Genomic DNA, 23,149 nt, shown 5'->3' on the forward strand with positions numbered 1-23,149 from the left:
TCATCCCATAGGACTCTGTTGTTGTTTTCAGCATCTCTTAATCTCTTTTTGAGATCTCTTACTTCTTCTTTAGTTGTCTCTAATTCATCTTCAATCTTGCTAATTCTGTCTTCAGCCTCATTGATTCTATTCTCTCTGCCCTCTACTGCTTTCTGGAGTTCATCTATTTTGTTGCCCTGCTCTGATACTGTTTTAGCTTGTTCAGCTAGTTGCCTTCTTAGCTCAGCAATTTCAGCTTTCAGCTCTCTAATAACCATGAGATAATTAGAATTTTCTTCCATATTCTCATTTGTTGTTCCTGCAGTTCTGATTACAATTTTTTCAAATTCTTTACTCACTTCTGTTATTATTTCCTTAGCTAATGTTTGGATGTTGAACTCGTTGTTTTGTGCTTTGCCCTCTGGAGGACTTTTAGCTGGACTCTTGTCCTGGTTCGAGTCTCCATTATTTTTTCTTGTTGTTTTAACCATTTTATATAAGTTAAGAGGTTTTTCAATCCCTGAGTTGGAGTTCAGTGGTGTAAAAGCCTTTTTTTTTCCCCTGTAGGCTATGGTAGCCTGAGGGCTTTTAAACTATCAATAGGCTTCTTGGCTTAATCAATGACTCCTGACCAAGAGATAAAGCAGGGTGTGGCAGAGATAATCCAGTGGTTATGCAAAGAGACTTTCACAGCCCTTCAGCTATGCCACCGAGGTATAGGTCTTCTCCTGAGTTTCCCGGTTAGATCTCTGTGCCCTGGTGTCCCTCCCTGTTGCTGCTCCAGATTCTGAGGGTAGTAGCAATGGAGACTCAGAGTTGTACTTGGTGAGTCTCTGGGGAGTCCTTTCCTCCCTTCAGCTGTCCCCTTGTTGGTGGAGCAGACTGGAGGTGGTGTCTCCACTGACAAACTGTCGAACTGTTAGCAGTCACTTAATCTCTCCTTAGGCCCCTCTCTCCTCTCTGTCACCAGCCACGCGTGTTTGTACTCACGGGTGATTTACTGGGTTTCTGTGGTCATTCTAGTCCTGTCTTGTTTCGGTCCGGGTGGTCTCCTTTGGTATTCCTAGTTGATCCGGGAGAGGAGAGGAGAGGAGAGAAAGCGATCTGCTGCTCGTAGCTCCACCTCCGGAAGTCGAATCCCAAAAGTAAAGTTCTTAAGTAAGACATTAAAAGTACTAATCAAGCTAGAGTTGAGCACATCTCTGGAAAAAAAAACTATACATATAAGAAAAATTGATTAGGGGTTGAGGAGACTGCATAATGGTTATGCAAAAGACTTTTATGGCTGAAGCTCTGAGGTTCCAGGTTCAATTCTCAGCACCACCATAAGCCTTTGTCTCTCTCCTATTAAAATAAATAGAGTTTTTTCTTAGCCACCGCCAAAAATAAATAAATTTTAAACAGAAAAGTTAATTAATTGGATATTACCAAAATTAAAACTGTCAATGGCACCACTACAAATAATGAGTAGGTAAACCTAGACAAATTCTCACCTTAAATCTATCTGAAAATGAACATATGTGCAAAATAATAAATACTTAGTTTTTAAAATTAATTAATTAATTATTTATTTTTGGATAGAGAAAATTGAAAAGTTGAGATGGAAAGGGAACATAGAAGGGAAGAGAGACTGAGAGACAGCCACAGCACTGTCTCACTACTTGTGTAGTTTCTCCCCTGTAGATGAAGCTTGAGGGCTTGAACCTGTGTCCTTGTGTATTGCAACATGTATGCTCTACCAGATGTGCCACTACCTGCACCACATAATTTCTACACAGACAGTATAAGGAGAAACAACAGACTTGAACTACCTGCAAATGATTTTAGTTTCACTGAATGAATAGTCAGTAAGAGCATGAAAACAACAACAACAACATTAAATCATCAGGAATCAGTAGGTTCAAATTAAAGTGAGATTCATTTAACACCCGCAGACATTAACAAGTTAAAAAGGACCAGACATTACCAGTCACTGATGTGGAGATGGAGCAAGATAAATCTCAAACAAAACTGGTAGGGATATAAAACAGTATAGTTGGGGGTTCCCGGAAGATGGTGGACTGAGAAGCTGCTAGTGACTTGAGCTCTGACCACATCTCCTGGAAACGAAATGAAAACAACACTGGAGGAAAGGAATGGCAGTATTAGGGAAACAACAGTTGAGACCCCCAAGGAAAATACTGATTATCTTGAGGCAATTAGAGAAATGAAAGCTGAAATAGCTGTAATGAAGAAAGCAGCGGAGGCAAGGGAAAGCAGACTAACAGAAGCAGAAAACAGAATTAGTCAGACAGAGGATGAGTTAGAGAAAACAAAGAAAGAGGTGAAAGAACTTAAAAAGAGATTGAGAGACACTGAAAACAACAACAGAGACATATGGGATGATCTCAAAAGAAGTAACATTCGTATAATTGGCCTGCCAGAGGAAGAAAGAGAGGAAGGGGAAGCAAACATTCTAGAGGAAATAATAGAAGAAAACTTCCCAGACCAGAATCACAGAAAGGACATCAAGATTCAAGAGACCCAGAGAGTACCAAACAGAATCAACCCAGACCTGAAGACACCAAGACACATCAGTCACAATGAGAAGAAGAAAGGATAAAGAAAGGATCCTAAAGGCTGCAAGAGAGAAACAAAAAGTCACATACAAGGGAAAACCCATAAGATTATCTGCAGACTTCTCCACTCAAACTCTAAAAGCCAGAAGGGAATGGCAAGATATCTATCGAGCCCTGAATGAAAAAGGGTTTCAACCAAGGATAATATATCCTGCTAGACTTTCATTCAAACTAGATGGAGAGATCAAACAACAGTTAAAGGAGGCAACCATCACAAAGCCGGCCCTGAAAGAGGTACTATAAGACCTCTTATAAACAAGAACATCACTATAATACTTACAATATATCAGAGCAAACAAAAAAAATTTTTTTGAACAATGGCACTACAATACATTAAATCCATAATATCAATAAACGTCAATGGCTTAAACTCACCCATCAAAAGGCACAGGGTGGGGGGATGGATCAGAAAACATAACCCAACCATATGCTGCTTGCAAGAATCCCATCTGTCACAACAAGATAAACACAGACTTAAAGTGAAAGGATGGAAAACTATCATACAGGCTAACGGACCACAAAAAAGGGCAGGAACAGCCATTCTCATCTCAGACACGATAGATTTTAAATTAAATAAAGTAATAAAAGATAGGCAAGGACATTACATAATGATTAGAGGATCAATCAGCCAAGAAGACTTAACAATTATTAACATCTATGCACCCAATGAGGGACCATCTAAATACATTAAGCACCTACTGAAAGAATTTCAAAAATACATCAATGGTAATACAATAATAGTGGGAGACTTCAATACCCCACTCTCACACTTAGACAGATCAACAAAGCAGAGAACCAATAAAGATACAAGAGAATTGAATGAAGAGATCGACAGACTAGACCTCTTGGACATTTTCAGACTCCTCCACCCCAAAAAACTGGAATATACCTTCTTTTCAAATCCACCTAACACATACTCAAGGATAGACCACATGTTAGGCCACAAAGACAGCATCAATAAATTAAAGAGCATTGAAATCATCCCAGTATCTTCTCAGACCACAGTGGAGTAAAACTAACATTTAACAACAAACAGAAAATTATTAAAAGTCACAGAATTTGGAAACTAGACAACATGCTCCTTAAGAACCACGGGGTCAGAGACTCACTCAAGCAGGAAATTCAAATGTCCCTGGAAACTAATGAAAATGAAGACACAACCTATCAAAATATCTGGGACACAGCTAAAGCAGTACTGAGAGGGAAACTTATAGCCATACAATCACATATTAAACACCAAGAAGAAGCTCAAATGAACGACCTTATTGCACACCTCAAAGACTTACAGGAAGAGGAACAAAGGAACCCTAAAGGAACCAGAAGGACAGAAATCACTAAAGTTAGAGCAGAAATAAACAACATCGAAAATAAAAGAACCATACAAAAGATCAATGAAGCCAAATGTTGGTTCTTTGAAAGATTAAACAAAATTGACAAACCCCTAGCCAGACTCACCAAACATAAAAGAGAGAAGACTCAAATTAATAGAATTGTAAACAATGGAGGAGATATCACAACTGACACCACAGAAATCCAGAGAATCCTGCAAAACTTCTATAAAGAACTATATGCCACCAAGCTAGAGAATCTGGAAGATGTAGAAGAATTCCTAGAAGCATATGCCCTTCTAAAACTGAACCAAGAAGAACTACAAAATCTAAATGTACCAGTCACAGACAAAGAAATTGAAACCATTATTAAGAATCTCCCCAACAACAAAAGTCCTGGACTAGATGGCTTCACAAATGAATTCTAAAAAACTTTCAGGAAACAGTTAGTACCCATACTTCTTAAGCTTTTCCATAAGATTGAAGAAACAGGAATACTCCCTTCTACCTTCTATGAAGCCAACATCACCCTGATACCAAAAGCTGATAGGGACAGAACAAAAAAAGAAAACTACAGACCAATATCTCTGATAAACATAGATGCCAAAATATTAAACAAGATCTTGGCCAGCCGGATACAGCAACATATCAAAAAGATTGTTCATCATGACCAAGTGGGATTCATCCCAGGAATGCAAGGCTGGTTTAACATCCGGAAGTCAATCAATGTCATTCACCACATCAATAAAAGCAAAGCCAAAAACCACATGATTATCTCAATAGATGCAGAGAAAGCCTTTGACAAAATCCAACACCCATTCATGCTCAAAACGCTACAAAAAATGGGAATAGATGGGAAATTCCTCAAGATAGTGGAGTCTATATATAGCAAACCTACAGCCAAAATCATACTCAATGGACAGAAGCTGAAAGCATTCCCCCTCAGATCGGGGACTAGACAGGGCTGTCCACTGTCACCGTTACTCTTCAACATAGTATTGGAAGTTCTTGCCATAGCAATCAGGCAAAAGAAAGAAATCAAAGGGATACAGATTGGAAGGGAAGAAGTCAAGCTCTCACTATTTGCAGATGATATGATAGTAAACATAGAAAGACCTAAAGAATCCAGCAGAAAATTACTGGAAGTTATTAGGCAATATAGCAAGGTATCAGGCTACAAAATCAATGTACAAAAATCAGTGACATTTCTTTATGCAAACACTAAATCTGAAGAAGAAGACATCCAGAAATCACTCCCTTTTACTGTTTCAGCAAAATCAATCAAATACCTAGGAATAAAGTTGACCAAAGAAGTGAAAGACTTTTATGCTGAAAACTATGAGTCGCTACTCAAGGAAATAGAAACTGATACCAAGAAATGGAAAGATATCCCATGCTCATGGACTGGAAGAATAAATATCATCAAAATGAATATTCTCCCCAGAGCCATATACAAATTTAATGCAATACCCATCAAAGTTCCACCAAGCTTCTTTAAGAGAATAGAACAAACACTACAATCATTTATCTGGAACATGAAAACACATAGAATTGCCAAAACCATCTTGAGGAAAAGAAACAGAAATGGAGGCATCACATTCCCAGACCTTAAACTATATCATAAAGCCATCATCATCAAAACAGCATGGTACTGGAACAAAAATAGGCACACAGACCAGTGGAACAGAATTGAAAGCCCAGAAATAAATCCCCACACCTATGGACATCTAATCTTTGATAAGGGGGCCCAAAGGATTAAATGGAAAAAGGAGGCTCTCTTCAATAAATGATGCTGGGAGAACTGGGTTGAAACATGCAGAAGAATGAAATTGAACCACTTTATCTCACCAGAAACAAAAATCAACTCCAAATGGATCAAAGACCTAGATGTCAGACCAGAAACAATCAAATACTTAGAGGAAAACATTGGTAAAACAGTTTCCCACCTACACCTCAAGGACATCTTTGATGAATCAAACCCAATTGCAAGGAAGACTAAAGCAGAAACAAACCAATGGGACTACATCAAATTGAAAAGCTTCTGCACATCCAAAGAAACTATTAAACAAACAGAGAGACCCCTCACAGAATGGGAGAAGATCTTCACATGCCAGACATTAGACAAGAAACTAATAACCAAAATATATAAAGAGCTCAGCAAACTTAGCACCAGAAAAGCAAATGACCCCATCCAAAAATGGGCAGAGGATACAAACAAAACATTCACATCAGAGGAGATCCAAAAGGCTAACAAACATATGAAAAACAGTTCTAGGTCACTGATTGTCAGAGAAATGCAAATTAAGACAACACTAAGATACCACCTCACTCCTGTAAGAATGGCATACATCAAAAAGGACAGCAGCAACAAGTGCTGGAGAGGTTGTGGGGACAGAGGACCCCTTTTACATTCCTGTTGGGAATGTAAATTGGTCCAACCTCTGTGGAGAGCAGTCTGGAAAACTCTCAGAAGGCTAGACATGGACCTTCCATATGATCCAGTAATTCCTCTCTGGGGTTATACCCCAAGGACTCCCTAACACCCAACCAAAAAGAGGTGTGTACTCCTATGTTCATAGCAGCACAATTCATAATAGCTAAAACCTGGATGCAACCCAGTTGCCAAACAATAGATGAGTGGCTAAGAAAGCTGTGGTATATATACACAATGGAATACTATGCAGCTATCAAGAACAATGAACCCACCTTTCTGACCCATCTTGGACAGAGCTAGAAGGAATTATGTTAAGTGAGCTAAGTCAGAAAGATAAAGATGAGTATGGGATGATCCCACTTATCAACAGAAGTTGACTAAGAAGATCTGAAAAGGAAACTAAAAGCAGGACCTGACCAAATTGTAAGTAGGGCACCAAAGTAAAAACCCAGTGGTGAGGGGTAGACATGCATCTTCCTGGGCCAGTGGGGGGTGGGAGTGGGTGGGAGGGATGGGTCACAGTCTTTTGGTGGTGGAAATGGTGTTTATGTACACTCCTAGAAAAATGTAGACATATAAATCACTAGTTAATTATTTTGAGAGGGGGAAGATCAATTGTATGTCTCAAAGTTTTTCAAAACACAAACTGAATCTTTTTAATATATAGGCTGTGTATTTGATATGCGGACTCTCTCAAAAGCCTAGACCAAGTAGATCAGAAGCATCCAATAGCACAGCTATATACAAGATACTGGGTACTGTACAGCAAACCCTAACAAAAGGACTTTTCCAAGTTAACCTAATTACCAAATAATGTGATGATAACATTAACTATCGATTGTCATTTGGAACCCTAAGACAGCAGGAACCTCACATCTCCACTATAGAGTCCCTACTTCCCCCAGTCCTGGAACCCTTGGATAGGGCCCACTTTCCTGTATGCCTCTCCCAATCCATATAAAATAATATTGCATCTGCCGATCACAACCTAACCAAGGCAACGATTGCCACCTCAACATGCTTCACTTCAGACTGTGTCCAGAGACTTCACATGTGGAATGACAACTCTTCAGCTTCATTACTCAGGTGAGACCTTTCCTTTCATAGTATACTCTAATTCCATCTCAGGTGGTTCACTTTCTAACAAAGTCCCAAAATCTAGATATACACCAGTTTCTGTGTGAGAGAGCATATCTTTACATGTATCTATAAACTACTGCAAAATATATACCTGAAAGCAGAAGTGCACTAGAGTTTGCAGTGAGTACCTCCCTAACACTTCCTCTCCACTATTCCAAGCTTTGGGTCCATGATTGCTCAACAAATTGTTTGGCTTCGTATGTTAACTCTCTTTTCAGCCACCAGGTTCCAGATGCCATCAGGATGCTGGCCAGGCTTCCCTGGATTGAAGACCCCACCAATATGTCCTGGAGCTCTGCTTCCCCAGAGACCCATCCTACTAGGGAAAGAGAGAGGCAGACTGGGAGTATGAACCAACCAGTCAACGCCCATGTTCAGCGGGAAAGCAATTACAGAAGCCAGACCTTCTACCTTCTGCAACCCTCAATGACCCTGGGTCCATGCTTCCAGAGGGATGGAGAATGGGAAAGCTATCAGGGGAGGGGGTGGGATATGGAGATTGGGTGGTGGGAATTGTGTGGAGTTATACCCCTCCTCCCCTATGGTATTGTTAATTAATTCCTTCTTAAATAAAAATAAATAAATAAATAAAACAGTATAGTTAACAAAACAATTGGCCCATTTTTTAAAAAGTCAACATGTCATACATCAGACAAGAGGCTAATAACCAGAATATATAAAGAGCTTGCCAAACTCAACAAGAAAACAAATAACCCCATCCAAAAATGGGGGGAGGACATGGACAGAATATTCACCACAGAAAAAATCCAAAAGGCTGAGAAACACATGAAAAAATGCTCCAAGTCTCTGATTGTCAGAGAAATGCAAATCAATACAGCAATAAGATACCACTTCACTCCTGTGAGAATGTCATACATCAGAAAAGGTATCAGCAGAGCAAATTCTGGAGAGGTTGTGGGGTCTAAAGAACCCTCCTGCACTGCTGCTGGGCTTGTAAATGGGTCCAACCTCTGTGTAGAATATTCTGGAGAACAGTAGGAAGGCTAGAAATGGATCTACCCTATGATCCTGCAATTTCTCTCCTGGGGATATATCCTAAGGAGCCCAACACACCCATCCAAAAAGATCTGTGTACACGTATGTTCTTGGCAGCACAATTTGTAATAGCCAAAACCTGGAAGCAACCCAAGTGTCCAACAACAGATGAGTGACTGAGCAAGTTGTGGTCCATATATATAATGGAATACTACTCAGCTATAAAAAATGGTGACTTTACCATTTTCAGCTGATCTTGGATGGACCTTGAAAAATTCATGTTAAGTGAAATAAGTCAGAAACAGAAGGATGAATATGGGATGATCTCACTCTCAGGCAGAAGTTGAAAAAACAAGATCAGAAGAGAAAACACAAGTAGAACCTGAACTGGAATTGGCATATTACATCAAAGTAAAATACTCTGGGGTCGGTGGGTGGGGAGAAAACAGATCCAAGAAGGATGACAGAGGACCTAGTGGGGGTTGTTTGTTATATGGGCAACTGAGAAATGTTATGCATGTACTATTATATTTACTGTCGAATGTAAAACATTAGTTACTATCACCACTGTCAACACCCTAAGGGTTCCTGTGTTTGTCTGTTCAAAAGTATATATACTTTATGTAATTTTGCTGATATCATCCAGCATGGCCTGTTTGTATCATTATGAACGTTCTAATATTAACTTTAAAGTAATGTCAACAAGGGAAATTCTTCAGAGCCATGTTAAATCACAGATAGTATTGTTCAAAATAAGTTTTTTTGAGCCATGGATTTGAAATCACAATTTGATAGGTGGGCACAGAGCCTCTGAAGACAATGAAATATTGATCCAAAAGATAAGTAAAAGCTTTGGGGCCAGGATTTAGCTCTGCTGAGAGATTGCACACTATCTAAGTGTGAGGTTTTGGGTTCTACCCTAGCCCCACATGGGAGAAAGTGAACAGCAAGAGTGGTGAGGAGTGTTTTTTTTTTTTTGTGTGTGTGTCTTTCTTTTAATAATAGTAATTATTATCATTTTATTTATTTTATTGCTACCATGATTATCTCTAGGGCTTGGTACCTGTATGACAAATCCATTGCTCCTGGGGCCATTTTCCCCTTTTTTCTTTCTTTCTTTCTTTCTTTCTTTCTTTCTTTCTTTCTTTCTTTCTTTCTTTCTTTCTTTCTTTCTTCCTTTCTTTCTTTCTTTCTGAGGGAAGTAGGAGACAGGAAGAGAGAAAGACACCTGCAATACTGCCTTACTGCTTGGGAAACTTCCCCATTGCAGGGGGGGGGTGGTTAGAGAGGGAGAGATTGGGACCATGGACTTGAACCTGGGTCTTTGTGTATGGTAACATGTGCACTCTACCATGTATGCCATCACCAGTTCCCTTTGGTGTCTTTCTCTCTTCTGTCTCTAGAATAAAAAATGAAATAAAAATATATAGACAATAATGTTCATAGTAACTGTATTCATAAAAGGTACAGGCAGAAAACAACTCATAACCACCAACAAGGAAATGTTTAAACTGCTATGTAACCATACAATGGAATACAACTCCACAATGCGAGGAAATACACTACTATCTCATGCACACCATGTGTGAATGTCAAAGATACTATGTTGAATGGAAGTAGACATAATGCTACATAACTTTATTGATATTCATTTAAAAATATGACAAAAATAAATCATGGAGATAGAAATCAGAATAGTGTATGCCTCTGAGGATGGGGTTTATGCTTTTTAAAAAAGAACTTCTATATTGATTCAAAATTTTATTTTTTATCTATATTTAGATAGAGACAGAAATTGAGAGGAATGGGGGATATATAGACACACCTGTAGCACTGTTGCACCATTTGTGAAATTTTCCCTTTTGCAGGTGGAGACTGGGGGCTACACTTGGGTCTTTGCACATAGTAATGTGTGTTTTACTGGACATGCCACCACCAAGTCCTAGGGGACATGATTTTTAATTTAAAACTTATGGATTTGTTTGCAGAAGTGGGGCTTGCCCAACACATGCATGATTTTACTGCTTCCAACTATAGCTTTTTTCATAGAGACAGAGAGACAGACAGACAGACAGAAAGTGAGATACAGAGAGGGAGAGAGTCTCCACAATACTGAAGTACTCCTGTGTGGTGCTGAGTCTCAAACCTGGGATGCTCTCATGGCAAAGCAAATGCCCTCCCTATGCAGTGAGCTAGCTCTCTGGACCCTTATTATATCCTTTCACGACATCAAAACAAGTGCTCCTACCAGTGAGTTCTCAGGGAAACCAAAGTGGAAGTCTTTCTTTGAAGCTTATTTGGCACAGGCATGTGATACCTCACATGCTTCCAGAATTTGGAATTCATGGAATTTTTGTTGGAAATGTGACTGTCTCTCCACTTGATGGTTCCTTGTACTTTCATGAGGTGCTTGAGAGAATCTTGAAGCTCCCCAAGTTGTGATCTTCCTGGCTTGCTCAGAGTTTCCATTTCAATGAGAATGGCCTTGGAGTCATTCTGGATTAGGGTGCTGTGCAAGGCGATCTCTTGCTCAAAGGCAAACTCCTTGCTGTGCATGACCTGAGGCGTCAGGATAAAGATGTGCCGCCTGCTTTTTCGTATGTTGGTTTCCACGGCAGTAGCTACATCTAGTGATGAAAAACATGGGTGAGATTTCCTGTGGGTTTAATGCTGTGATCATCACTATTCTGAATTTTCTCAACTGTCATTTTTTTATAATCTGGTGTGAGATTCTGACATTAATCAACTTTCTTATTCAAAAAAATGAGCAAGTGCTTGAATGGAGAACTCATTGTACTTATTTTATCCTCCCCTTCTCTTACCAAGAACATATCAGGCCCAACATCCTCTACTTTGTCAGGTAAGTCTGTAAGAGCTAAAATATAACTTTGAATTAAATGAAGATGAACAGGTATTTATTGGGATACTAAATCCCAGTTCATTTAGTACATAGTACATTTATAGAAAAAAAAAATCATTCCAATGTTTAAAAAATTTTTTAAAAATCTTTATTTATTTTGAATATAGACTGAGAGAAATTGTGAGGGGAGGGGAAAATAGTGTGGGAGAGAGACAAAGAGACACCTGCAGATCTGCTTTACCACTCATGAAGCTTTCCCCTTGCAGGTGGGGACCAGGGGCTTGAACCCAGATCCTTGTGCACTGTAATGTGTGCTCTTAACCAGGTGCACCCACTGCCTGACCCCAATACTTTAAAAAAATTTTAAAGCATTAAAAAAAATAATCTTTATTTATGGATAGAAACAGCCAGAAATTGAGAGGGAAGGAGGAGACAGACAGAGAGACACCTGCAGCCCTGCTTCACCACTCGAAAAGCTTTCCCCCTGCAGGCGGGGGCCAGGGTCTTGAACCTGGGTCCTTTCACAGTGTAACATGTCGCTCAACCAGGTGGGCCACCACCTGGCCCCCGTTCCAATGTTTTTAAAGGATGTAGGATTTTAATTCACATATGAAAGAATGAAAACTTAGTTCTTCTAAACTTACTAATGTCGAAGAAAATCCTGGACCCATTTCACCTCCAAATAACCCATTTTAGGAACTTCATTCAGACTAGAAAAAGCCCTCAGAAAATCTGTTTCCCTTTATAAAGTGAGTGCACATGGAACACAAACTCTATGGTCAAGAAGAGATGAAGAACTTGTGGTCAGAAGTAGCTCCTGGTGTAACATCACAAATACTTGCAGTCCCTGCATCTTCTTGAACAAATGTATAACTTGAAAAAAAAAAGGCCTTTAACCGTGATGACTCATTACTCTATTTGGAGTAGGGAAAGCTGGCAAAGAAGGGATCCTCAAGAGAGGAATTACATTTTATTAATTGTACATTTTATAAATCTCTTAAGTCACTAGCAGGCTATTAGTACTATCCAAATATTCTGGGATAAACTAAATTCATTCTGCATACCTTTAAATCCATTTATAATTTAAATCCAAAATTTAATTTTTTTGGAATCCTCTTCTCATTAGGAATTTCACTTTAAATCCCCAGACTATTTTATATTTACTTTAATCAACTTGGGTATATGATGGTCCTGCATTTTCACATTACAAATCCTTCCTGGTCTCTATGGAACTAGAGAAGGAGGATTCTACCACAAAGAAAATGCACAGGTATTTGACATAAATGGGGAAGTGAAAAGACTACTAAAACATTAAAATGGTGATACATCTGTCAAAGTACAATTACCAGGCTAGGAACATAAAGAAAGACATAGTTAAGCTTCTTCTTGTGAGAGTGTAAATTTACAAATGCTTTATCAAGCAAAGGAGACAGTCTAATGGTTATACAAAGGGACTCTCATGTCTAAGGATCTGATATCTCAAGTTCAATCCACTGCATTATTTAATCCAGAACTGAGCAGTGCTCTGGTAAAAACAAAAACAATAGCAACATCAACAAACACTCTATCAATATAGAGAAATTCGTGACACACACGATTAAGTACTTAGCTATTTAAAATGGATCGACCTGTCAGTGCCCATGTACAGCAGGGAAGCAATTACAGAAGCCAGACCTTCCACCTTCTGCACCCCACAATGACCTTAGGTCCATACTCCCAGAGGGTTAAAGAATAGGAAAACTATCAAGGGAGAGGATGGGATACGGAGTTCTGGTGGTGGGAATTGTGTGGAGCTGTACCCCTCTTATCCCATGGTTTTGTCAGTGTTTCCTTTTTATAGATAAGATAAAAAAAGAGAAAAGAGAGAAATATACAAATGTAAGACTATCTAAATTCTTTTTCTGGTATATATTGATAACTTTACCTTCTCCAGGAAGTAGATCTCTCCCATAAATGCACAAGTTATAGCCACATTTATTTTCAAGAACATCAGGCAGAACCTGGTGAACAAAGTACTCCACAGAACCAGCTGCACTGGGGCTGCTTGTATAGTTCCGAGGGTAGATAATGTATGCATCATAGAGCTTTCCATCTAAAAATGATAACAAAAATTACGGTTTTATTCCTTGGCTGAAAATATTTTCATTTGCCTTTCTTTTTTTGGCTCCACGGTTATTGCTGGGGCTCAGTACCTGCACCATAAATCCTCTGCTCCTGGAGGCTATTTTTTTCCCTTTTGTTGCCCTGGTTGTTTTGTCATTGTTGTAGTTATTATTATTGTTTTTATTGCTGTCGTTGTTGTTGGATAGGACAGAGAGAAATGGAGAGAGGAGGGGAATACAGTGAAAGGGGAGAGAAAGACAGACATCGGCAGATCTGCTTCACCGCCTGTGAAGCGACTCCCCTGCAGATGGGGAGCCAGGGCCTCAAACCGGGATCCTTACGCCAGCCCTTGCGCTTTGTGTCACCTGCGCTTAACCTGCTGTGCTATTGCCCGACTCCCCACTTGACTTTCAGTAGGTTTTCTTTAAGCTACATTTATGGTTTTTGGTGAATGAGTCTTGTCCCTGGAATAGTCTAGAATTAAGATATGAAGTAATAAAAATAATTCTTTCCTCCTTTCCTTCTGTGTTTCTGTACTGTCTTTATATATATATAACCTCCAAGATTATTACTGGTGCTTGGTGCTTGCACTATGAATCCACTGTTGATAATATTCACAGACACATAAAGTCAATAGGAGGTCATAGTCTTAATTCCAAGGTTGTTCTCATTTTTATTATCTTTGACCAAGTAATTGAGAACAATCAAGAAATTGTCTATTTTGGTTTAAACAATACTATCATGTTTTATTAATAATTTATTAGTAGTCATAGATAAGAACTTTCTTTTTTCTTTTTATTTTTTATTATTTATTTTCCTTTTTTATGCCCTTGTTGTTTTATGATCTCTTTCTTTTTATTATTATTATTTTTAATATTTATTTATTTTCCCTTTTGTTGCCCTTGTTTTTCATTGTTGTTTTAGTTATTATTGTTGTTGTTGTTGATGTCTTTGTTGTACAGGACAAAGAGAAATGTAGAAAGGAGGGAAATACAGAGAGGGGGGTGAGAAAGATAGACACCTGTAGATCTGCTTCAATGCCTGTGAATCGACTCCCCTGCAGGTGGGGAGCTGGGGCTCGAACCTGGTCCTTACGCTGGTCCTTGCGCTTTGAGCCATGTGCGCTTAACCCACTGCGCTACCACCCGACTCTGCCCTTGTTGTTTTATAAGGAAACTTTCATTGTGTTTGGATGGATATTAGTTTTATCTTTTGTTTTCCCCAAGTTTATGTTGGAGAAGTGAAAATTCTAAGGTTTAATGTAGGCAAAACATAAGATTTTTAAATAATTATTTATTTATTTAAAAGTTTATTATTTACAAAATTATAAAGTAATAGAGGTATCATTTTTTTTTAATTAAAAAAAATTTTTTTTCTTTCCTCCCTCCAGGGTTATTGCTGGGCTCGGTGCCTGCACCATGAATCCACCGCTCCTGGAGGCCATTTTTTCCCCCTTTTGTTGCCCTTGTTGTTGTAGCTGTGGCTATCATTATTGCCATTGTCGATGTCGTTTGTTGTTGGATAGGACAGAGAGAAATGGAGAGAGGAGGGGAAGACAGAGAAGGGGAAAGAAAGATAGACACCTGCAGACCTGCTTCACCGCCTGTGAAGCGACCCCCCTGCAGTAGGGGAGCCGGGGGCTCAAACCGGGATTCTTATGCCGGTCCTTGCACTTTGAGCCACATGCGCTTAACCCACTGCGCCACCGCCCGACCCCCAAAATTAAAAAAAAAATTATTGGATAGATACAGAGAAATTGAGAGAGGAGGGGAAAATAGAAAGGGAGAAGGAGAGAGACACCTGCAGCACCTTCACCACTTGCAAAGCTTTTCTCCTGCAGGTGGGGACCAGGAGCTTGAACCTGGTCCTTATGCCCTGTAGTGTCTGCCTTTAACCGGGTGCGCCACCACCCAGTCCCCATAGGGTATAATTTCATGCCACTCCCACCATCAGAGTTCTGTGTCCCCTATCCCCTTTGGAAACTACAATATTCTCTCAAGGCCATAGATATGGTCTGAATATCCATCTGTCTATCTGCCTATCTGCATGTCTATCAATCTATTTGTCTGTCTATCTATCTATCTATCTATCCATCTATCTATCATCTATCTTCTTTTGCCCATTTTTATTCACTTCCTTTTGGAGCCACACCTACATCTACTACTATTTCAGAGTGTCCTTCCCTTTTCTTCTTCATCACAGGATATTTTTAAAGGGGTAAAATTTCCTCAAAGCAAATCAAACAAACAGCCCTAGTTGAGAGGACTATATGGAAAGACTAAGGTACATCTACCTCCAAATGAAACAATACTATTCACATTTAGTAAGCAGCACTGTCTTCTTTCTTGTGCATAAAACAGGATTTCTGGTAAAATACATTTGCATTTAGGTGGATCTTTCTATCCTATTCATGTCTGGAAAACAGGAAAAATTTGGCTAATGTTTTAAATTCCATAAAGTTTTTCCAATACAATCTTCCAATCTTAATACAGTCTTAAACTTTCGTGAGCTTAAACAAGATTCTGTTATTTGGGCTTTAGTAGGATCAGTGATCCTATTGGGGAAAAGTCTGAGTGGTTGAGATGAATTATAGAACCATCAGAAACAGCAAGGCAGTATGGGGAGTGACTTCTTAAAAATGGGCATGTGCATGGGGCCAGGGGAGGGGGTGGGAAATGGAGATTGGGTGGTGGGAATTGTGTGGAATTGTAGCCCTCCTACCCTATGGTTTTGTTAATTAATCCTTTCTTAAATAAAAAAAAATGGGCATGTCAAAAAAAGACTTTCACTCTTAAAGCAGAAGAGGTCCCAGTTTCAATCCCCAGTACCACCATAAGCCAGAGCTGAACAGGGCTCTGATTAAAAAAAAAACATACTTAAATTAGTGAATTAATTTAGTTCTATAGTATCTATAAAATTATACAGGGATATATTTCTACATACACAACACCCACTACCAAAACTCCATTGTCCCACCAACCATTGCTTATTCTTACATCCTTTGTCTTAAATTAATTGACCGTTATTTAGCTCTCAGTTCTGTTTCTTTGATCTGTGTAACTGTTAAATATTATTCTGATTACTATCATTTTTTAATATAGTTTGAAATCAAGGACAGATCTCTTTTTTATTTTAAATATTTATTTATTCCCTTTTGTTGCCCTTGTTGTTTTATTGTTGTAGTTTTTATTGATGTCGTTGTTGTTGGATAGGACAGAGAGAAATGGAGAGAGGACGAGAAGACAGGGGGAGAGAAAGATAGACACCTGCAGACATACTTCACTGATTGAGAAGCGACTCCCCTGCAGGTGGGGAGCTGGGGCTCTAACCAGGATCCTTATGCTGCCTTGCACTTCTTCGCAGCATGTGCGCTTAACCCGCTGCACTACTGCCCAACTCCAGACAGATCTCTTAAATATAACCAAAATCACAAATCAAAGGGGAAGTATAATTAAGTTGGAAATTATTCATTGTTGTTATAATCAAGATAAAAAATAAATTTGTGTAATTTAAGATATTTATAATATATATATATATATATATATGTATAGTAAAGCTATCTATTAACTTGAGTACCACTCCTATTACTCAGTAATAAAATGGTTTAGTAAAATGTAGGCAAAAATATGAGTCACTTGATGAAAGAGATTATCTAATTGAAATTCACTTCACTTTATTAGTCATCAGCAGACCATAGTCACACTGTGATTTCACTACATGTCCATAAAACCAGCCTAAAGAGAGAGAATGCCAAGTACCTACTAAAACAAGTATTTATTTTACCTACAAAAAGGTAAGGCCTTGAGGTATGATGTAACATGACTCAAATGGTAGGTATACTAGTGGATTAATTACTACTGTGACTAATTATTCAGTTAGTTGGTCATGAATATAAAATCAATGCCATTGAACTTGACCTCAGATGTTAGTTTTTATATTAATTGACAAAGTTCACCTGCTAAATTTACGGTACTGAAGTTTTCACTGTATGAAATAACTAAAGATAGATACATGGCAACTGGATCCCTTGAACTCTTTGAGGGACTGTCAATTTGCACATATAGTGTGGAAGATTGTAGAGCAATGTCTCTTAGAGCTGAATATGGCCATCCTAAATATATGAAAAAATCTTATTTATCTATTGGATAGAACAAGAAATCAGGAAGGAAGGAAGGGAGAGAAAAAAGAGGAAGCAGTACTGCTTCACCACTCACGAAACTTCCTACCTGTGGTAAGGACTGGGGACTTGAACCCGAGTCCTTTCACATGGTAAAGTATGACTTCTACCAAGTGCACCGTCACCCAGCCCCTGGAGGAATGACTTCTTAGTGAGCTAACTGACTTATGTTAGCAAGCAGAAGGGCAACTGACTTTCGTAGCAAAACAATTGAGAGTTCATAAACAAACGATGACCATTACAGGACATTTTCTACTGATCCAATCTTGAAGCTTGCCACTTACCATCTCTAGTTTTGTATAGTTTCATTATGTCTCTCCAGAACAGAATGACATCAATCCAGAACACTTTTAGCATTATCACCAAGACATTGAGTAGCATTAGCAATATGCTGAATCCTATGACTAGGTAGTAGATGCTTTGATGATCAACTATACAAAAGGTAGTAGGAGAAAAATGAGAATTACTATTAATCAAACATGGAAGAAAACAAATGCACAAAATATATGGATGCTGGCCTCTGTAGGAAATGCAAGAGTCATAGAAGAGATGTTTACTTTAATTAATTAATTATAGCTCAGAGAGAAATTGAGAGGGGAGAGGAAGATAGAGAGGGGGTGAGAAAGACAGATGCTGGCAAACCTGCTTCACCACTTGCGAAGCGACTCCCCTGCAGGTGGGGAGCTGGGGGCTCAAACTGGGATCCTAGCATGGGTCCTTGAGCTTTGTACTATTTGCGCTTAGCCTGGGTGTGCCACTGCCCGCTCCTGTTTAATTTTTATTGCTGCTTTGAAAATAACTAAATGAGCCTTTATTGAGCCTTTACAATGTGTAAGGTATTGGCAGTATGCCTAGGCATTATGAGGAATTTTCAAATTAAAGCAGACTTTAAGATTCATGTAAGCTTAAGTAAGATGGAGGTAAGAGGCATGGCTTTAGCTGGCAAGATTCCATACTGGACTAAGTGAAGAAGGGTTCTTGCAAGAGGAGGTCGCTGAAGAAGTGGGGAAGACTCAGAGAACTGAAAAAGTGGAAATATGCTCCTGATGAGAGAGGAGACTGCTCAGTACGGAGATAGGAATGTGCTTTCTGAGGAGCTAGAGCCATTCAGTTTGGGGGGTTAGTGGACAGTGCTACTAGAAAGGTGTATCAGGATTCACTTCTGACTTGAGGCCCCAGATGCGGCTTTTTCCTTTTATTCTAAAAGTTCACGGGAGTTGCTGAGGTGTATTGAGTCAGGCATTAACAATGAAAGTAACTTACAAGCAACATTGATTTTATGATAGCAGAAAATTTGTTTATATGGGAAAAGACTGTAGATACACAAAGTCTAGTGGCAAAATAAGTTAAATTACAGAACATAAGGACTCAGGTTCAAGCCCTTGGTCCCCACCTGCAGGGGGAAGCTTCATGAGCAGTGAAGCAGGGCTTCAGGTGTCTTTCACCCTTCGCCCTCCCCCGCCCCTCTCAATTTCTCTCTGTCTCTATCCAGTAATAAATAAACAAATTAAAATATTTTTAAAAAAAGAAAAGTAAGTTAATACAGTGTGTGGGGTGATATGTAACAAAACAGAAAGAAATGGATAAGTATGATGCTGGGGGCATCAACAAGAAAGAATCAAATGAATCTTAGAATCTTATGCCTGGGTTTGATGGAGTAGGGAAGAAGGGAAGAAAGAAGAGCCATGTGTGTCTCTAAGGCATACCTGATGGAGAAGTCAAGTTATTGAATTCTAGGACTTAACGACATCCTTAGCTCTCTTATGCTGGACACAACTTTCTTATACTTATCACTTCATAATTTACATATACATGGCCGTGTCCACCTTAAGGATTTATAGCAAATTGAACATGTGGAATATTCTCATTAATAGTTTTTAAGCTTCATTAAGTAACTGATAATTAAGCTTAGTTAATAAATCTACTTCCCTCTTTAGGGGACCAAAAATCCCATCTTTCCAGTATTTCCACTTAGAAATGAATGTGAGGATGGTCTCTAGTGAGGTTTGGTTATATGGTTCACTGTTCATTTACATCTGAAGTCTAGAAACATAGGATTTGAGTTTTAACATAGAAAGGCACTGGCCTGTATCTGTAAATCCCTCCCAACAATTCATCATTCCCCTGAGTATTCAACAGCATGAAATCAAGAATGAACAAGGTGAAGTGATTCAAAGCTAGGAGAGAAAAGCTGAAAGTCAACCAAAAGCTTACTCTCTATGCTGCCATAATTTTTGTGTGTGTATGACACTGTGGCCTCAGTCACGCATGTTTTCCTATGCATATTTTATTTAATTTTTTAATGCTATGCCCGGAGTGAATTGAGAGCCTTGCATTTGTTTGATACCACCGAGTGGCTTCCCCAACCCACTTTTTAAACTCTGGGTGCTTAAAGAGAGGAGAGGGAGACAATGGAGAAGAGACAGAAAGAAAGGAGATGAGACACCAAAGTACCACTTCACCACCCATAGAATTCTTTGGTGCTGCCCATGGTTCCATGATACTTTCAAGTGGTGTTAGGGATGGAATTCAGGGTCTCAGGCAGAGTAAGGGGTACTTGCTGAGCTATCTACAGGCCTCTGTCATAAGTCTAAGTGACAATTATTCCCCCTAAATAAGGCATTTCTTTCTTTTTTTTTTTAAACTAGTGATTTACTAGTGGTTTATAAGATTATAAGATTACAGAGGTAGAGTTCCACAATGTACCCACCACCAAAGTTGTGACACACCCCCACCTCCCATCCAAGATTACCAGGAGAGTTTTCCCAAAGTCTTGGATACAGCTTGGTCAATCTTCACCTCACCCCTGAAGTTCCAGTGCAAGTTCATCTATTTCAATTCCTTATATTCCACATGAGTGAAGCTATTTGGTAGTTGTCTTTCTCTTCCTTCCTAAGGAAGTCATTTTGATGGGATTCCCATCCAGTTCATTTTTCTTAAAAATCCTACCTGGAGATACACTTGGAACCTATGTTTCTTGTGGAGTTTTTTGTGAAGTAACTATGTATGTGACTGCTTTCAGTCAGAAGAAAGAAGTCAATCTAAGATATTATAGCTAGCTGAAATTAATTACCTAAGTGATAATAACTTTGAGTATAGGGTTATCTTTATATGTGATAACTAAAAACTATGCATCCTATAAGTGCTTAAAACAGGTAAACACTACTTGTGTTTGAATCCTGACTCTATAAATATAGTTTGTGGCATGACTCAGTTTTCCATTGCCTCAATTTTCTTATTTATAGAGTTAGATGATAGTAACAATCTTTTCTTCGTGGGATGTCGAGAAAAATAAATAAAAAGCTAAATGGAAAATAATCACGGAGGTCCTGGTACATAGGAAGCCATAAATGTTTATTTAACCATGGAGATATGGCTTTTTAGGTTTTTGCTTTTGAAATTTAAGATAGCAGTGTAATTTCATTTATTATACTACTAGAAGTAAAGGAATTCAGTGTGACAAGAAAACAGCAGTAGCAACAAACTTTAATTTACACAGTTGTTGTAACAGTATAAACATGTTGATTTGAGGAAAGCAGGTGAAATGTAGCAAATACAAATAAACAAGAAGGAACAAAATCACCAAGTAAATACACATGTAACCAGAAAACATTCACACGAACGACAACAGAAGCAAAGCATGGGAGAAGGATACAATGGCAGTCTTGGGTGTGGAGTGTGGAGTCTCCTCTCCTTCAGAATCCAACATGCCCACCACCACAAATATTGTCCTTACAGAGCATCTCCATGTTGCTCCCATGTCATGGGTGATGGAGTTATAACAGAATGAAATTTGACCCATGGAACACAATAGCACCTAAAATAATCTGTAGTGTTGTGATTCTGTCTTAGAAAAATCAACAAAGCAAGAGTTAAAGTCAAAATAAAAACAAAAAAAAATCTCACCACTACCTCTGTCAGAGATTTAACAAGAACATGTTACTGGTGGCCTACTATTTCATCACGTCTATCTCCTTTTCACTGAAGTGTGCCTTTGTGTGTTTATACAGGTGTAATCTGGGCTACATACTGCTTCTGCATATAAAGTGAGAATTTAGTTAGCCTTTGGCTATTCAACAAGAACCTCAAAGCCTTTTGATATAGATGTACATGGAAGGACAAAAGTATAAATAACTATTTTTTTCTTCTTGTCCTTTTATGACAAATCAAACATTGCGTGCAACAAATAAGAAGTCTGCCTGGAAATACAGATGCAAACATGTTAGGCAATTGACAGGTGGTTAGGAAGTAACTGTTTGTTAAGCTATTTCACTGACATCATTGCATGTCATGACACACCATGTGGGTGGGAGGAAGTCTGCTTCTAAAGAGAAAACCATGTCACCAACGATTTGTATAATATTGTCTGGACATGGCGATAATAAAAAGCATAATGACTTTATAGAGGTTTTGGTTTCTCCAAAATGCATGCTTTCAATGCCAGTGTCCCAAGCAGATCACTCTCCTCTCCCTGCATCTACGTGATTCCAATAATCCGTGACAGAAAATGTTATGCATTTAAAAATTACATGCAGTGACTGAAATTCATCCACTGAAGAGTAGTCAGTCTCATGCATCCATTACAACTATATTTTATTGCATCAAATAAAAATGATGTTATTAAAAGTATGTTAGGTTCAGATAAGACTATAGGGATGGTATACATAATTTAGCTTTCCCTGTTTATAGGAAGAGCTGTTCAACTTAATGTACATAAATTTAAGATTTTGGTTTTGCATAATCAAGTCTTGAAGCTAAAGAAACAGAAATATACTAAACCAGTCTTTCTTGATAACTTTGGTGTGCATTTATTTCTTCATTCAACAAATACTTATTGAGCTAGGCCTTTGGCACTGCACTGCAGAGTGAGGACACCAAAAAACGTGAAATGTCAATCCTGTCCTTATGAAGGTGACATAGTGCTGAGCAGACTCTCAAATAGATTGCAAGTTTGATGAGAGCTGCTATAGACAGGATGCCCTAGAAATACAAGGAAGAAGTGTACGGCCTGTACTGTTTGTTAAGGACAGATCCTCAGAGAATCTGTCCTGAATCACATGCTGAGTAACAGATGCAAGAAAGGAACAGGATTGCTATCTGGCTCCCCATAGCATACAGCAGCAACTGAAATGCCCACCTGCAGTCATTAAATTCTTCACTTTTTCATACACTTTGCCAGCCTCACTAGCAACATGTGTTATTTACATTTTAAAATATTTTTTAAAATTTATTTTTGGATAGAGACAGAAAGAAACAGAGAGAGAAGGGCAAGATAAAGAGGGAGAGACTCAGAGACACTTGCAGCCCTGCTTCTTTACTCATGAAGCTTTCCTCCAGCAGGTGGGGGTCAGGGGCTTGAACCTGGGCCCTTGTGCACTGTAATGTAAAAGCTTAACCAGGTGTGCCACCACCTTCCCCCCATGCGTGCTATTTATGGTAAAATATGTATTTTAAAAGGAAACATGTTTGCAAGATGCTATGCGAAATTATAAAAGGCAGTAGAGTAGCATGTTT

At 38.8% G+C, this 23,149-nt stretch overlaps 2 protein-coding genes across 3 annotated transcripts in view; both read right to left on the reverse strand.

Annotated features, from left to right (window-relative positions):
• IL18R1 (interleukin 18 receptor 1) overlaps positions 1-13,399 on the reverse strand; it is a 68,111-nt gene extending 54,712 nt beyond the window's left edge. The window contains exon 1 of the mRNA XM_060187390.1: positions 13,280-13,399. The gene's annotated coding sequence lies outside the window, so the exon portion shown is untranslated. The remainder of the gene's footprint in view (positions 1-13,279) is intronic.
• IL1RL1 (interleukin 1 receptor like 1) overlaps positions 9,930-23,149 on the reverse strand; it is a 47,065-nt gene continuing 33,845 nt past the window's right edge. For both annotated transcript variants that reach the window (XM_060187387.1, XM_060187388.1), the window contains exons 9-11: positions 17,920-18,066; positions 13,280-13,447; positions 9,930-11,122 (exon numbers count right to left, since the gene is read on the reverse strand). In XM_060187387.1, the coding sequence (XP_060043370.1) occupies positions 10,740-11,122; positions 13,280-13,447; positions 17,920-18,066 (698 nt within the window). In that variant the 3' untranslated portion in view covers positions 9,930-10,739. The remainder of the gene's footprint in view (positions 11,123-13,279; positions 13,448-17,919; positions 18,067-23,149) is intronic.

This window comes from Erinaceus europaeus, chromosome 3 (genome assembly GCF_950295315.1).
Source record: "Erinaceus europaeus chromosome 3, mEriEur2.1, whole genome shotgun sequence".
Classification (NCBI taxonomy): domain Eukaryota; kingdom Metazoa; phylum Chordata; class Mammalia; order Eulipotyphla; family Erinaceidae; genus Erinaceus; species Erinaceus europaeus.